Source organism: Mycteria americana, chromosome 2 (assembly GCF_035582795.1).
Source record: "Mycteria americana isolate JAX WOST 10 ecotype Jacksonville Zoo and Gardens chromosome 2, USCA_MyAme_1.0, whole genome shotgun sequence".
Classification (NCBI taxonomy): domain Eukaryota; kingdom Metazoa; phylum Chordata; class Aves; order Ciconiiformes; family Ciconiidae; genus Mycteria; species Mycteria americana.
This window is the reverse complement of record NC_134366.1, coordinates 1,010,780-1,027,683: the sequence shown is the minus strand read 5'-3', so window position 1 is coordinate 1,027,683 and position 16,904 is coordinate 1,010,780. Positions and strand designations below refer to the sequence as shown.

The 16,904-nt window shown below is 54.5% G+C and overlaps 2 protein-coding genes across 8 annotated transcripts in view; one reads left to right on the top strand and one right to left on the bottom strand.

Moving 5' to 3' along the window:
* Positions 1 to 1,688, top strand: part of DHX30 (DExH-box helicase 30) — a 34,954-nt gene extending 33,266 nt beyond the window's left edge. For all 5 annotated transcript variants that reach the window (XM_075492158.1, XM_075492157.1, XM_075492156.1 and 2 more), the window contains 3 exons: positions 216 to 319; positions 489 to 628; positions 1,366 to 1,688. In XM_075492158.1, the coding sequence (XP_075348273.1) occupies positions 216 to 319; positions 489 to 628; positions 1,366 to 1,601 (480 nt within the window). In that variant the 3' untranslated portion in view covers positions 1,602 to 1,688. The remainder of the gene's footprint in view (positions 1 to 215; positions 320 to 488; positions 629 to 1,365) is intronic.
* Positions 1,689 to 10,266: 8,578 nt separating this feature from the next.
* MAP4 (microtubule associated protein 4) overlaps positions 10,267 to 16,904 on the bottom strand; it is a 166,351-nt gene continuing 159,713 nt past the window's right edge. For all 3 annotated transcript variants that reach the window (XM_075492147.1, XM_075492148.1, XM_075492149.1), the window contains exons 21-25: positions 15,799 to 15,880; positions 13,668 to 13,780; positions 10,685 to 10,862; positions 10,477 to 10,497; positions 10,267 to 10,386 (exon numbers count right to left, since the gene is read on the bottom strand). In XM_075492147.1, the coding sequence (XP_075348262.1) occupies positions 10,490 to 10,497; positions 10,685 to 10,862; positions 13,668 to 13,780; positions 15,799 to 15,880 (381 nt within the window). In that variant the 3' untranslated portion in view covers positions 10,267 to 10,386; positions 10,477 to 10,489. The remainder of the gene's footprint in view (positions 10,387 to 10,476; positions 10,498 to 10,684; positions 10,863 to 13,667; positions 13,781 to 15,798; positions 15,881 to 16,904) is intronic.

Genomic DNA, 16,904 nt, shown 5'->3' with positions numbered 1-16,904 from the left:
CCTGTTTGCTGCCCCTTGCATGGCGTTCGGTGACTGCCAGGTCTGGTCACCCCCACGCGTGTGCTCCGCTTAACACAGCGGAGCTTCTGGAAGCAGAGGAACATCCTTGTCCCTACACGCACGTAGGAGAGACAGTTGTGGGGAAAGGCAGGCTGGCTGCTTGTGGGCAGTGCCTGCTGGTTGTGCAGGTGTTTGAGATGCTCTTCTCGTTTCAGGTGAGACAAGGCAAAGTGACCCGTCAAGGGAAGTTCAAACCCAACAGCTACGCGTATCGGACAAAGGCTGGCACCGTTCTGCTCCACAAGTCAACAATCAACAGGTGGGTGATCTGCGTACGTCTGCGACCATGGGAGGACGGGGACCCCACACCGTGCGCTTCACGGCACCAGCCGGCTGTGCTGAGCACCCCGGCGCTGCCTCCGACGCGTGTGCCGGTACCGGAGTACAGCACGCCTGCCTGTGGTTGACGAAGCTGTTCCCCTGTGCAGGGAGGCGTCCAAGCTGTACAGCCGCTGGCTAACATACTTCATGGCAGTGAAGTCCAACGGTGGGGTGTTTGTGCGGGACTCCTCCCAGGTCCACCCACTGGCCGTGCTGCTCATGACCGACACAGATATCCACGTCCGAGGTGAGTGCTGCAGCAGCTGCCGGGCTGAGGCGTCCACCCACACCTCCTCTTGTGCCGCTGCAGGCTCCTCCTGCCTCGCCTGGCACCCCAGGCACCCCGCTCCTACAGCCGTACCACAGGCTGGGGGGCTGCAAGGTGGCTGCCCCTCATCTCTCTGAGCAGCTCTGCTGCTTCCCTTGGCCCGCTGTCTTCCCCTGCTTTCTAAGCCTCTTGCTTTGGACGGGGTGTTGCTGTAATGGGGCCCCAAAGGCGATGATTTGTGAGCTGTTCTCAGGTGTAGCTCTCCAGGGAGACAAGGGAACCGAGCCACAGGCGGGCTGAGCAAGCAGGCTTGTGCCTGGAGGCTCGTCCCTGGGGAATGAGGAGTTGAGCTGGTCTTCAGCCACGGCTGGCGTGTGGGGAGGAGCGAGCCCTTCTCCCCGTGGATGTGTTGCTTTAGCCCGTGGGTTTTTGGCAGTGCTGCAGTCGGTCTCTAGCCCTCCAGCTCAGACGGGCTGTGCAGTCAGTCACCCTCTGCGGGAAACGGTGGGAGGATCCCAGTGTGACGGGTCAGAGTGCTGCCTGGCTTTTGTGGGAACCGTTTGGCCCCGTTGAGTCCCCGGACTCTGGGATAAATGAGCGTGGGGAGGACCTGCGCTGCCCCGGCTAATGGGGGTGGCGAGGGCCGAGCGGCCAGCCCAGGCTGGAGCAGGTCAGCACCGTTCCTGCTTCTCACCTCCTCTCTTCTTCCCACTAAGATGATGGCTGGCGAGCAACAGTCTCCCTGACAGACAGTGATCTCCTGGTGCTGGAGGGAGACTCCTACACCATCCGCCTCCTGCGTGATTTCCGTGTGTCGCTCTCCAAGATGGTGGAGACGTGCCTGTGCTATGAGATGGCAGCCATCCCTGGGGACCTGCACCACCAGCACAGCCAGCTGCTCGACATCCTGGTGGATCTGCTCAAAGGCCCTCCTGGCAGCTTTGGCGCTTAGGCAGAGCTGGAGGATTGTGTGGGGACTTGTAATTTGTATAAAGATGTTCACAAATGTTTATTTAAATAAAGTTCTATTTATCCCTTGTGAAGTCATCTCTCTCCATCCTAGAAGATTAATGTTGTCTGAATCTCCTGCTGTCGGCTCCGTGCATGGTCACCGCGTAGGAAGAACCAGCGCAGTACCGCCTGGAATGGACTGGAAGTGCCGACGGACCCTGGCGTGAGCTTCGTGGACACCCACCTCCTCCGCTCTTAACAGCGTCAGTCCCTGAACTGGAAAGCCAAGGACACAGCTGCTGCGGGCCGTCCTCTGCCCCATCCCCACAGGGCCGGGCTGGAGCAGCTCTGGTGCGAGAGCTACTCCCGGCTCAAGAGAAGGACGGACGTCTTGGCTTGCGGCTGTGCCTGCTCCGGGGGCTGGGGCCGGGCAGAGCGTGGATCCAGCAGCTCTGGCGCAGGGTGGTGATCGTTGTCGTCTTCGCTCTCCCGGCGGCCCGAGGACGTCGGAAGGGAGGAAGCCCGGAAGGCGCCGGACGGACGTGACATTCCACGCGGGATCTCCGAGCCTCACAGCGGGGCCCTGCCACCCCACAGCGCGAGCGCAGTCGTGGCGTTATGAGTGTGAGATGTGACTTGTCGTTCCTAATCTGCCTGTACTTTTTGTCCTCTTGCGTTATTTTTTTTTATTATTATTATTTCTTGTTCTCCCTACGTCAAGGAGGCCGGATCCCTGTAACTTGTGCAACACAGGATGTGATTGTAGATGCCAGTCTGCCTGTGAGCGCTTTCTCCTGCGGGAAGCCAGGAGCATAGGCACAAAATTCTTTGTTTTCTATGAACAGGGACCATATTTCTGTGGAAGGAGGATTGTGACAGGCACAGCATTAAATGAGAAAGCTGGAGTTTAAATCCCAGCTTTGCCTTGGATTCCCTGTCAAATGAAGACAGTGACCTACCTCACAGGGCTGTTGTGAGGCTTCAGTAATGTTTGTAACGCATGTGAGCCCTCGGGCTGGACAGCGCGGGAGAGGAACAAGTACTTCACACTCGCTTTGCAGGCGCTGGGGGTAGCGAAAGGGTTGTGCCCTCACAGGGTGCAGGGGGAAGCATCGCAGGGCTGCGAGTGCTGCTGGAGGGAGGGGCGGCTGTGGCTTTCCCCCGCAGCTGAGCAAAAGGCAGTTGCGGGGCCTGGGATCATTTGTTTTTGTTCACCATTTCTTATGCTCTTTGTATCTGAAATCAATGCGAGGTTTGACCGCACCAGCCGGGCCGTGCTCCGCCGTGCTCTGCTGGGTCGTGGAAGGGGCAGACGGCCGTCGGCTGAGCGCGGGTGCGAGGCTGAGGCTGTTTCTGCACATGGGGACGATGCCAAAGGGGGTCCTGCCCTGGCAGCGTCCGCCCCGCACTCGGGCCGGGAGCTGCCTTCCTCGGGGGCCGCCGTTTGGTTCTCCCGGTTGTTCTCTACTAAGATTTAAGTTACTCGTCATGGGCTTTAAGGGAGCTGTGGTCTCTGCCATCTGAACTGATGTACTGCAGCGGGGTGCGTGCGGGAGCCCCACGGCTCCAGCGGCTGGGGGTGAAAAGCACAAGGGCGAGGGGCTGTGGGGGCTTGTGGCCGACTCCAGCAGCAGGAGCCGGGGCTGGAGGCGTTTCTGTTCTCCCCGAGCCTCCTGGCCCCGCTCGGCCAGGCCGTGGTGGATGAGCCAGCGCGGGGCCCTGGGCGTCCTGCAGCCTGTGTTCACTCGAAACTTTTCATCTTCATTTCACTTGCTTGAGGTTGTCACTATTATTTGACCAGTGTTTGTTTCTTTTGGCCTGTATAATGGGCAGTATGGTTTTCCCTTCCAGCAGGTTTAAAAAAAAAGAAAAAAAAGAAAAAAAAAAAAGACTAAGCTATTGTCTAAATGGTTCAGAACTAGTGTGATATTGGGATACTTCAGTGGCTGTTATGTGATACTGGATCTTTTTACAACATAGATTAAAGACAATAAAAAGGGATAGAGTAGTAACTGCCTCTGTCCTCTTCATTCTTTTTTTTATATCTATTTTTTTTTCAATAGCTGAGTAAAGTCTGAAGCATTTTGCTGCTTTTCCTGGGCTGGGGCTGCTCTTCCTCTCCCGGGCTGCCCCGCCATGTCCTGTGAGACCCAGGAGCTTCGTGGCTGTGCGTCCCTGCCCGTCTCCGAGCTCGGGCAGAGGGGAAGCAGCCGTGTTCAGTGGGGGTCCGGCGTTAGGGGGTGCAGGGGGCAATGGGTGGGGAAGGCACAGCGCCGGAGTGCTGCGGAAAGGGCCCAGCGGCGCGGGTGCCTGCTGTCAGTTAAAGCCTTCATGAGCCAGGGGCGAGCTGAAGGCTCCGAAGGGGACTCGCAGGCAGCCCCCAGGCCGCCGGGCTGACAGCAGCCGGCCGGGCACGGAGGCACCCAGGAGCACTTGAGCAGGTCCTGGTGCTGCTGGTGCCCGGGGGAAGCACCGCAGCCGTGGCTGCCAGGGGCGGGGGAATTGCCGTGGCAGGGTTCAGGAAGCAGGGCAGGAGCTGGCTGCTGCTGCTCCAGGCACAGGGACTTGGGCGAAGCCTCTCTGGGCGGCCAGTGGCCCCGAGTCAAAACCCTGTCAAGGGCACGGCCATTTGGGATCTCAGGCCACGTCTGTCCTGTGTGCTAAGCCTGAACCAAGGCAGAAAAACCTTGCCTTTTTTTTTTTTTTTAAGAGCGGGCAGGGGGCAGCTGCTGCAAGGGGTGTCCCCGTTTAGTCACAGCGTGTACAGGACCATGCTTCCCCCAGAGCCAGGCTTGGCTGCTGCTGGAAGAGGAGCCAGGTGGGATGGGCAGACAGAAGAAACCCCCAGGCTGGTGCCAACGCAAACCGTGGGTGTGCCTGCGGCTCTGCACATGGCCCCCAGCAGCTGCCAAGGGCTCGTCTGGGCCACGGGGAGGTGGCAGGCCAGTGCCTGGTGTGAGCCCCAGCAAGCTGGAGGAGCTTGAGCTGAGCTCAGGCTGGAGGAGCAAAGCCAGGGAAGGGAGAATTTTCCAGTGGTTGAAGCCATCGGAGACAACAGAATTGCTTCACCCCCTTCTTCGTGCCTTCTTCTGCCACCAGTGGGACATCAGGTGGCTCCTGACTGTCCCAACACCCCCGCCCCCCTGGCCTTCCCAACCCCCACAAACTCACGCCCAAGCTGAGGAGGAACATCTAGAAGCTTTATTTCAACCCTTTACAATAGTAAGAATCACAACACCAAATCGGGAAATGTTGCTAAGGAGACGACAGTCTTACAGCCCCTCGCAGGAGGGCAAAACAGAAAGGCAGAAGCAAACGGGTATGAATTCACTCCAAGGCAGGAGGGGCTCTGCCCCGGCCCCCCCGCCCGCAGAGCTGTTGTCTCAGGCCTTGCAGCCATGCACTAACCTCCCCCAGCCCTCTCCTCCCTCCCCTCGGCACCACCCCACTGCGGCACAGCTGCAGCCCTCTCACTCGCCCCAGCAGCCAGTGCTGGCTGCACCCCTCCTCGGGCAGCACGGTGCACCCAGCGTGACAGAGGAGACGGTGCCGCCACAGAATAAGCCTATGACACAAAATAATAATAATACGCCACATTTAGAGAACACGTTACACACTGCTCACTCCTCACAACAGCCCGGTGAGGTAAGTAGGATCATCCCCACCTTGCAGATAGGGAAACTGAGGCAGAGAGGTTAAATGACTTCCCAAGACCCCAGAGGGAGCCAAGAGCCAGGATCAGCCCTCCCGGGTCCTGTGCCCCGAGCCCTCGTCTCCAGCCACGCTGTCCTCTCCATCCAACCCCCCTCCCATGCCGTCATTTCCCCCACTGTGTCGTTACTCGCTGTACCTACGTTATGGGGTAATCGAAGCTGCAGGCAATGCTGAATGCTGGGGTGGGACGATCACAACAGGTGCAAGACAGGAGTCTCGTGTCTGATCTCTTATTCTAGACACCAGCTGGTGGCCAGCGAGACTCGTGTGAGGGAGATTTGAAAGGCAAACGCTTACTCTAGCTGGAATTCAGGTGGTGAGGAGGAAGGAGAAACAGAGCACGCTTTCCGCTGCTGCCTCCTGTAGCAGTTTTCCACCCCACCGGCAGGCTGCCCCAGGCCAGGAGGGCTTTCGGGTGACATTTCTCCTAAGCCTGGAGGCTGCTGGCCTCCCGACAGCTACGGCCACTCGGCCTTTTGCAGGGACAGCGCTGACCAGCCCTGACCAGCTCAGGAGGGGCTCAGCCGTTCCCTCCTTCCACGTGCAGGGAGGACACAGGAGCCCCTGTCACCCCAAAGATGTCACTGACATCAAGCTCCTGCCACGCTCTAAGAAAACTAGAAATTCTGCCTAAAAGACACAAACATATGAGGGTCCTAGAGCCCCACTCAGACACTGACACTACGCGGGGGGACAACAGCGAGGGTCAGTGTAGAAAACTACATTCAGTTTGCGGTCAGGACTCCGACCCAAGGGGAGGCGCGTGCTGGGGCCAGCAGCAAAGCTGCTGCGGCTCCCGGCCTCCTGCTCCTGTGGCCTCAAGCCCACAAACTTGGTTACTTGAATGTACTTTGTTTAACAGTATAAAAAGCCCCAAAGTAACTGTATATGCCACTGATATGCAGGAAGACACCAGGCTCCAGCAGACAGGACAGCAGCCGAGCAGCCCGGGCTGTGGGGAAGCCTCCTGCGTTGCTTCAGCAGCTCAGACACCACCGAGCCGACGCTCGCCCTGACCACGAGCTTAGGAACGGGCTTTGCTGAGCATCTTGCCTGAGGCAGGAGCAGGCACGCCTGGAGCTCGAGTGCTGCCCACGCACCCCTGCGCACGCTGCCTCTGTGCCCCATCCAGCGGGGACCGAGCCCGCCAGCGCCTGACTTCTCCCAGCTCACCGAAGCCACCAGGCTGCCGGGCCACCCCGGCCCTCCCCTCTCCCCCCACGCTGCCTTCCCCAGGAGCAGCGCCCCAGCAAGCGCAGCTGCAGAGAAAGCCAGGACCCACACGAGGCATCTCAGGACGGGAACGTGTACATTCCAGTTGCATCTAATTCAGACCACAACTTTTTTCTTCCTAAGAGCATTTACTATCTCTAGCCCTAGATCAAGCCAACGGCAAACACAGCTCCTTCCCCTGCTCTGCCAGCAGCTTCTCTGCAGTCTGCATTCAAGGTCTCAGCACTAACCAGCTCACTCCCGCCTCTCCAGACAGGAAACTAAAGTCATCTTCACCACACATGGATCTCTTCCCAGGCTAGCAATATGTACAGCCATTTCCTTAAAATAAAATAAAAAAAAAATCCATATTAAAACTGAAGCTGTCCTAGAAAAACCACGCCAAACTAGTGTATCCGGATTTAGTTTGTCAGCTAAACACAGGCACAACAAGTGTTAGAGAAAGTGGCACAGAAGCACAGGTCGGTCGGTCAGTGTTCAGCTGAACCGTGGGAGGGTCTGGGAGGGTTTGTGCATGTTCAGAGACAGGCCTGAATGCCGCCACAACCGTATGCAGACGCGAAAGCCTTATCCAAGACTGCCGAGCAGTCAATAAATCAGAGAAAAGCAATGCGGGGGAGAAGATGGCGTTACTGTCCCTTTGCAGGGTGGTAGGGGTTTGCTTGCCTTTTTTTTTTTTTTTTAAATTTTTTTTGCCATCTCTGAAGATAAAGTGCAATGTTGCCACTTGCCTTCCTCCTGCAGCACCTGAACTAAGACCAGGACCTGGCCGCCTCCCTCCGCCCAGGCATCTCCCCCCCGGGCGCCCAGGGCAGAGCAGCAAGAGGAACGCGACATTTCAGCTTCCACCTTCTCTTTGGTTAACCACGACCACCACCAGACCTCGCTGTCCCCACCTCGAGCCGGCGGCCGGTCCCCGGCCACAGCCCGCCAGCACCAACTTCCCAGCTCCTCCGCCTGGCCGGTGAGCCTGGAGGTCGGCTTCAGCCCGCTGCCAGCCGGCATTCGCCTCTCGCGGGCAGGGAAGCAGGGCTCCACGCACACCGCGCGGGCGCAGGAGCCCCTCGCCAGCGCCTGCCTGCCCTAGCCCGGAGCAGATCGACATTATTGCTTGGGGAAGCACAGCCCCTGCCTTCTCCTGCTGAGGGGATCAGCCTGCTCTCCTCTCAGTCCCTCTCCTCCAAACTTCCCCTCAATTCAAGTGTTGGGAAAAAATAAAAAAAAACACCAAACCCAAGATTGAGAAGATCAAGCTGGTGTTTAGAATTTAGCAGTAAGAGAAAGAAGGAAGCGTCAGCGAAGGGGCAGTGATATATACCAGAGGGCAGCATGCAGGTGAACGGGTGGTCGGAGGCAGCACCGTCACAGGCCACGGGACAGGCTGGAGGGTTTCAAAGCGTCACGACGCAGCTCTGCTCTCTTGAGAAATGAGGTTTCCAACCCCAGCCCGGAGCTGGAGACGGCATCTGTGCCGCCCAGGCAGCTGCCTGCCCCGCGCGGGGCGGGAGGGCGGCTTCAGCCCCTTCCCCAGCTCCAGCTTTTCCCTCCGCAGAGCCAGGCACGCGCCAGGGGAGCGAGGGCCCGGGGGTTAGCGCTGGCTCGGGCAGCGGTGACCGCTGAGGCCACGCAGCACGCACACCACGAGGGCAGGGAGCGACCGGCTCGGCTGCTTTCCCTGGTTTGGGATTAGAGGGATGTGGCATGGAGGGAAGGGGAGAGGTGGGGAGAAGGAGGAGGAGGAGGAGGAGGAGGAGGAGGAAGGGAAGCGCTGGGGGTTTTCTAGGGTATATATAACCGCCCCTTTCAGGTGCAAATCTGCATTGCTTATTTAAATTTGTATTCAGAGGAAAAAGCACTTATGAAACTAGCAGACGACTTTGATGCAAACTAGTACATTTTAATGCCATTTTATTAGAAATCATGCAAACTTTAATATAAAAAATACAAGTGCAATAAGAATCTTTGTGTGTAAATACAGATTCCGGGTTATCGTGTCATTGTCGGCTTCCCAAAGAAATATTCCCACAAGCATGAGAAGCTGCAGGCTTCCCTCTGTCCCCTCTTTGAACAGCCCCCCTTAGCACACGCCTGGTTCAGTTCACTTTGATCCCAGTGTTTTGTTATTCCGCCTTTTTTTTTTTTTTTTTGCTTTAAATTAGTTTGACGACCCAAGAACACTTTTTTTTTTTAAATTTATTTACATGTCATCTCTTTAGTGTCATTTGCAACATGAAACGAGGAGCTCACACCTCAAAGAGTAGGTAAATCTCCTTCCTAGTCAGAGCTGCAACTCCCTGGCATTAGAAACCTGCCTCCCCTGCCCCAGCCAAGGGCTCTGCCTCCCTCCAGCCTCCACAGACGTTCTGCTACCCCTGCCTCACGCCCCGATGAGAGGCGGCCTTTCCCTTCTTCCCCACCTCGGCCTCCCACCAGACTCGCTCAGCCCGACGATACGGTTCCCCATACATCAGCCTCTTAAAACAACGCACACGCACACCACAGACCTGCTTTTGCCTCGGAACTCACGGCCTGCGTTAACCTGCAACTCCACCGCGAAAGCAGCCTCCTGCCCTTCCTCCAGACCTCAGGCCCTGGCCGAAAAAAAGATAAAAGCCAGGGCTTTGGCCGAGCAAGTTAATAAATAAACCACCTTTGCCTTGCTAATGCGCAGAAGGTCCTAGGCACCCTCCAGGGCTGGCGGTTTGGCCCTCAGGAGGTTTTACGAGCATCGATTCAACATGTCTCGTTGCAGCCAACACAGGCTTCATCTGATCTGTTACAGCAAGTTTTCCTTTAACACAGTCTTGTGCCTTTCATTTCAGACATGGCTTAATCCCATGAATTTGCTCCATCGTTTTAAAATATTAAAAAAAAAAACAAAAAACAAACCAACAACAAAAAAGTTACAATTGCTGGATATGTCAATAAGAAGCCAGCACTGCAGCAGCGGTTAATGTCTCTACTCTCCTACGGTTAGGAAAAGAAGGAAAGAGAAAAGGAAACTTAGCATGGGTTTGTAGCACGATAAATCATCAACACATCGTCACAAAGAATAAAAGGTTAAAGTCAACAGTTAAAACAGCCTAACGTGTGTGTATAATATATATCATCATCAAACAGGATCAGCAGAAACTGAAGCGGCAAGGAGGAAAAGGTTGGTTTTTTTTTTTTTTTTTAAAAAAAAAGACAGAAAGAAAGATCACAGCTTATCCCTATTAACTCTGGCCTGGCTTCAGCCACCAGCAGCGTAGGCGTGCTCCTACCCAGTCCCCTGCCGCCGAGGCTCAGGGTGCGTCTCCCCACTGCTCGGGACAGCGAGACACAGCCTGGAAGTCACTAGGTGCCCGTCCCCGAAACACGACGCTAACGCTCACTCTAGTATCCCCTTAAAAGCAAAAGGGACAAGGCGCGGAGAGGGAAGGAAGCCCTTTCCAGCCAAAAAGGGACCACCAGAGCCCGGCACGCTCGGGCAGGGGCGAGCCTCCAGGATGCTTCGAGGAGTCAGCGCGGCCGAAAGGGACGCTAGCCCTGCTAAACGCTGTCCCCTTCCCACCTAAAGCCAGACGCCGGGTTAAGAGAGCCAAGCTGCGTTACTCTGGGGAGCACGTGGGAGACGGGGCTGGGAGGGGTCACAAGCCTTGCTGAGAAAGCGCTGCAAGGGGAGCTGGCTGTTGCAGCGGTGACAAGGAGGCGACTGAGCCCAGGCTCTCGCTGACGGATGTGCTACGCCAGGGGGAAGTGCTGCTGGAAAGGTTGGGGGGTTTGGAGACGACGATTTCCGCTCCGTGGTCTGTTCGAGCCTTGGCCTTCTCACGGAACGTCAGCTTGTGAGATTCAATCTGCAGCGACACAAGGGCAGGTGAGAAGGGGAAGGGCAGGAGGAGGAGAGAGGAGGAGAGAGGGGACAGGAGGGGAATGGAAGACGATACCATAATGTCATCATTAGATGCCTGGAAAATAAAAGGCAATTTTCTGAATTAAAAAAAGGCAAAAAAACCCTACAGACATCGATACAAACAGTTCAACGTTCAGATTACAGCGGTGTGACCAGTGCCCAGGGGCGGCTGCTCTGCCCTGCTGCAGTGCTCTCCCCACCCCACCCGGCAGAGTGTGTAGAGAGAAGGCGCAGGCACTTACTTGTTTCTTGTATCTGAGTCTCGAAGCTCTGAATTTCCCTTTGGTCACCACCGCTCAGGGCAGTGGGCACTGCCGGCCCTACGCCATTCTCCCGCATCTCACTGCCTGCCTGGGCCGCTGTCACCTCTCCGTTCTGAGGGGCTGGCGGGAGCTGCCCTGGCTCCACGCTCCCCTCAGCCTACAATGAGACAACGGGGTGGGGAGGACGACAGGGACGAGTCAATAGAAGATGGGGGTGCAGGGGGGTGAAGTGCGGGTTCCCGGAGCCCCCTCCGCCCTCCCCAGCTGCCGAGACACACGCAGGGACGAGGGGGTGTTTGGAAGTGGGAAGCAGCCCCTCCGCTCCCCGGGAAGCCACCGTCCTGACCAGCTTTCCAGCTTCTCACAGCGCTTCAGCCCCCGCAGACCCATCGGCCCCGTGCTGCTCCCTGCCAGCTCGTCTGAGCGTGGCCGCTGTGTCCCTGAGCACGGGGTCCGGAGCTCAGCACCCTCTCCCCAAACGCACGCCTCTAACGCCCTGGTGACGGAGGACGGCTGAGGCAAAGGCAGACCAAGGCACGTCGACTAAAGCAGAGCGCTACAGGGTCGAAAGCAAGCAGGCGGTTTGGGTACATCGCAGTGAAGCGGCCTCCATTATTTGGGGACACATTTATATACCAGACCCAAATAATATATAGCGGATCCCAAAAAAAGGAAGGTCAAGTTTGCACAAAGGATCTCATCCTCACTTGATGCTGATGCTGGACTATGAACGGGGAGTGCAGTCTTTAGAGAAGACTCTGTCCTGGTCTCTTCTACCATAGCTGGTCATCCCACCTGGAGTCACCACCTTCTACTAGCCTTAGAGAAGAGCTAAGTTCTACTGCCGTTAGAGAAGAGACTAATATGCTGGTGGGAGCCTGCTGAGAGTAACGCAGAGTTGCTTGGAAAGACATTCAGACACCACCAACACTGCAGGGCACGGCAAGCAGAGAAGATGCCACGCTGGACCAGCCCAGCTCTGGGAAGGAGCAACCCATGCAGCCAGGACGTCCCCTTGCTGCCACGTTCAGCAGGGAGGAGTACGGGGAGAGGGTGGCACCCTCCAGTCCAAAGCAGCTCTGCTCTTACCCCACGCCCTCGCCCCCCAAAGTCTAATCCATGGGGAATAAGGCTGTTGCGGCTCTTCTCAAGACGAAGGCAGGCCCTCTCCCTGCAGCCCGGGTAGCAAAGCGAGGCAGCCACGGACTGGCTCTGTACCTGCTTACTCAACAAGCAGCAAAACCACCTGGCCTTCCTTCTGGGGTCCAAGTTCCCACCCACGAACTGACAGCAACACCGATATCTAGGTGCTTCTGCAGGAACTACAGGGACTTGGATGATCCCCACACCTCCCCGAGAGCCACAGCGGGGAGCTGAGCAAGAGCAGCCAGCCCTCCTGAACGTGTGTGCCAGTCCCTGCGTGCCACCTGCCCCTCCTCGACGACAGCGCTGGCTGAGATCTGTGGGATGCAACAGGGAAATTATCTGGTTTCTGTATTGCAAGGCTAAATATTAGAGCCCAAAAAACTACTGGATGAGAGTGTCATCGACAGAGACTCTTTGCACCCATGGAGATGGGGGAAAAATATAAAAAAAAAAAAAAATCAGACTAATTCTGAACAGGTAAGATTTTAGAACTTCAGTGAAAACCCTTGTTACCAGCAAACAGCACCGGTACACGGACTAGACGCTCCAGTAAACTGGAACAGCCAGGCACCGTTACAGAAAGTTCCCTGTCCCTACCAACACAGCAGCAGCTTCTCTAGCTCCTTTCAGCTTTTCGCTGAGCCCCGATTTGACAGGCTGAAGTTTACATAAAGGACTGGAGATAGGAGAGTCCTGATGCGTCCCCAGCAAATATTCTGGCAGTCACCTCTTGCCTCGTTTTAATGGGGAAGATTAAGCACATACTAAATACACTTGTGAATTCTGCTGCATGATCTGCTCTTTAGGACAGGGATTATTTCTTTCAAATTCACACGGCATTTAACACAATAGCTCAACCCGGCTGAACTCTAAACCCTTCCACAACACGAAAGTGCTCAGACAAACAATGCTGGGACAACCAAGGGAACTCGGTGTTTAGCAGGGGTTTCTTCTCCTCCGTCTGTCTGTCCTGCTGGGGGCAAAGACTAAGTCGTATTTTAAGCGTTCTGATGCCGGAGCACAGGACTCTCTTCTCCGCTTCCAGCGCTACCAGCCAATTCAGAAGCAGCGGTGTTTCACATAAAAGCCCCAGCACTAGTGACTACCTAAACATAATCCTCAGCACTGCTCTAATCGTTACGTGGCGTGATAGGTCAAGCTCACACATCCATCGCTCGGTCATTCAAGCGGGGGTAATTTCCCTCCCCTAAGCACAGATGTCGCATTGCTGTAGCGAGACCTGCAATTTGCAGAGCTGAGGCTGAGGGCAGTTTATGTTCTCATGGGGAGAAGCGCTGAATCACAGCAATGAGAGCACAAAAATCTTTTCTTATCCTCACACAAAGGGTCTTTGGGCTGGCCTGCAGTGCAGGTTACGGGCTGAAAACTGCTGCCGAGAGCTGCAAGGTGCTATCTCCCAGCACAGAGCACCTTGCTCCCACCAGCTTTACTGGGGGTAAAGAAAGGAGGAAGGGCCACAGGCAGCTTCTCTGATGGGCTCATAGCTTACAGAGCGATCCCTGCTCAAGAGGGAGTGATCTCATCTCCCTCTTCTTAGAGGAAGGATGCAGACGGGCGGTACGAGCCCTCTCAGTAACACCTAGCAGGGAGCCCATTCAGGCAGGCCACGGAGCTGGTTCATAGCGCTCTCCTTTCCGACTCATACTTACTCCTGGGGTTGACAACAGAGGCCACAGAAATAAGCAGATGGCTATAACAGGCTAGGGGTGGAGAAGCTGCACTACATCAACAGCAGGACAAGGAGAACAACCAAATTTAAACCCTACCCTGATGTGCCAGAGCTTGCTGCACCCACCTTCACGGTTCCTCCTGCTGGTAAGTGTCCCACGTTGTCCAGAGAACCCACTTTGGCTTGGGCCTTCTCCTTGAAGTTCAGCTTCTGATTCTCAATTTTGACATCTCCTCCCCCTAGAAGAAGATTGTGTAGGAGTGTATTAATGCCTCCAGAACAGTCCCACCTGAGATCTGTCCCCTTCCCAGCCCCACCAAGGAACCACTGGGAACCCAACGGACTTTGGAGGAAGGACATGACCAAGTAATGCATTTAGTGTCTCAGTCTCTCTCCAGTTAAGGTTCAGTTTAAAAAATGGTAAGATCAAAGTTGGTGATCTCCACCTGTGCAGGCCAAGCAAGACTGCAAGCAAGCAGGGCAGCACGGCAAAGCCCTGGAGGTACCCTCAGGTGGGGAACTCCACACATCCGGACAGACGGATGATATCCGCACGCCAACTGCCTCACTAGATCTGCTCATAAATCTGTCTCCCCCAGCAGAGGTGTGAAATGCCACTTCCACCCGATCCCACGCTGGCGCGTTTCTCATGGCTAATACCGGCTGCCCACTCCTATCGTGTCCCTTGCCAAGGTCTCTGCCAGCTCAGCCCATCTGCGTAGTCGTTGGTGCCGGGACATGTTCTGCTCCTTTCCGTTAACTGCGTTCCTTTGCTCGTTATCCGTTCCCACTCCTACTCCATCACTGGCAGTGGTATGACTGCCTGGACAGACAGCTCCTCCCTGACACACAGACCCATGTGCCACTGTTTAATCTACTCAGGAGGCAGCCGTGCAGGCAGGGAGAAGCCAAGCGTGGGAACTGGATGGGCGCTTCGGGTTCAGGAGAACACGAAGGTCAGAAAAACGACCGTAGATTTCTAGCAAGATTTTCCTAGATTTAGAATACTGCAGTTCCTATTAGTCTACAAGACTGTACATGCAGTCCACGTTCCAGTAGGTTTCTCAAACAAACTATTTAAGTATGGCTAAGCGCAACTCTGCTTCCCAGTGACATCATTAAATACTCAGTCCTCAGCACTTTGGAAGCTTTGCACGGCCAATGATGGAAGCCAACTGATTCGGTCTAACAAAAATCAGTTAAAACATCTGACAACAGATAATTCTGGACGGATTACTCTGCTTTAATCAGCCCTGGACAAGAGCAGTTATTGTCACGCACAGCTTGTTATTACAGAGCATTGAATAAACAGAGGTCATGTTTGTGGCACCACGTTCTCAAAGCGGGAGCGCGTTTTGAGGCATTGAACCGTGGTGCTCGGTGTGTAAGGTTGAACTGCTTTCAACCTAACAGGCTGGCAGAAAGGGCGCAGGAAACTCCCAGCAGCAGACAAAGACAAGCTTGTAGTGTTTGTTTTCAGCTTTGGTCAGTGAACTTTGTCCCTCGTGCATGGATGTTTGATTGCTAGGAGTTTTCCTGTACAGGTAACTGTCCTCAGAGACAGACAAGCCAGCAAAAGTCAGTGAACTGACCATACTTTAGGATGCTACAAAGGTACAGTTCAAACAATCCGCCTGCAGCCACAGTACCTTGAACTCGAGACTTGCTATGCTCCAGCTGAGCAGTGGGCTGGTCGTTGCTTGGTTAGGAAACCTGAGATTCGCAGGAATTCACACAGAGTAATTGCTGTGTTCTCAGTCGGGAGCAAATAATTCCTGCACACTCATCCCATAAGATGTCATTAGAGAGCCAAAAATGTTTTATATAAGACAGGGGCTGCTACTGAACTGAAGGCTAAAAAGACCCCTGTATCTGATCTGCTTTTAAGAACTTTATCCTTCCATAGCACACATGTTCAGAGAGCCCCAAAGCCCTCTGTAAGCATGGATGAAGCTTCCAGACTCCTGGAACGGTCATGCTAAGTATCCACTTTTTTTTTTTCCCCAAATGGGAAGGAAAAAAGAGAACAGAGTCAAAGCAGCAGATTATTTTCACAGGCAAGACGAAATCCCACATCTCCTAATCCCCTTTTCCACTGATGAAACCACCAGGAATTGCTAAGAAGTTAGACAGTATTTCTAGAAATACTCCCCGAAAGCAACAAACCCCTTGAACTATTGCAGTCGCAACCCAGGACTATATTTAAACGACTTGCAATATCTGCAGACAATTCATGAGGAAATGGTAAAATTTCTACCTGGCTTATGCTTGATATTTGCTTTAGAGCCACACTTCGAGGACACTTTGGAAAGGTCAACTTTCTTGTTCTGGATCTGCACCTGAAGAGGCAAAAAGAAACAAGTCAACACAAAGAAACATTTCCTGTGAATCCGGAGGCCAATGGGCCACCTCAAACATCAGGTCACACTTAATGAACCTGCACCCCTTTTCTACAGCATTATTTTCTCCTATTGATTTCCGAGCCACTGTATACCAAACGCTATAGTCAGCTGTAGCATCGCTTAACGGCCTGCACCAGCCAGAAGTGGTTAATGTGAGCAGACAGAAATTGAGACCAGCTAAAACTAACAGATGGGCAGTAACCAGCAACGGGAGTTCATGGCACATTCGTGGAATACAAAAGCACTTGGGAGAAGGACCAAAAAAAGCCAGTCCCATTGCCATGTTCCCCAGACTGTTTCTGCCCGGCGCTGGCTCTGCCTCTGAAGACACGGGCCATTGCCTGGGCAGCTCCAGACAGTCACCAGGACAGATGTCATCTCACTGTTCTGCTGAGCCCCTCTCTTGCTGTAGGGCCAGAGGCATGCCACCAGCCCCAACTTTTTCTCTCTACCATCTTCAATGTGCAGACTGACCCACACCTAATCGTCAGGCTTTGTTCGCAGCCTCCTCACAGCGGTCTTTCCTCCTGCTGAGAGCAGGACACCAGGAAGGATCATCGTGCCCAGATGGAACAAACTGCTCGAAGAAGCCATCATTCTCAAGACAAAACACTGGGACTGGGGAAGCTATTTCCTTTCCAGTATTATTTCCTTTAACCTTGTTCTACCACTGACTTGATACTGGCATAGAAAGCCTTCGATGAAAAAAGTGTTCGGTGATGCAATTATGAAATCATGAGATACTCATGACTCGGTAAATGACCTTCTTCCAAGTCAATGAGCCAAATATTCTAGCATGGTGTTTGTAGACATCAGTTTGAATTTGGGGAGACGTCTTCTCTGGGGTACCACAAAGGCAGAGTCAAAATGTCACAGGTTTTATGTCTTTTTGCTGAAAAAATATTTCATCTCCGATACCTGGACCAAGTGCATTGCACAGAGCCCCGTTTCTGACATCTTT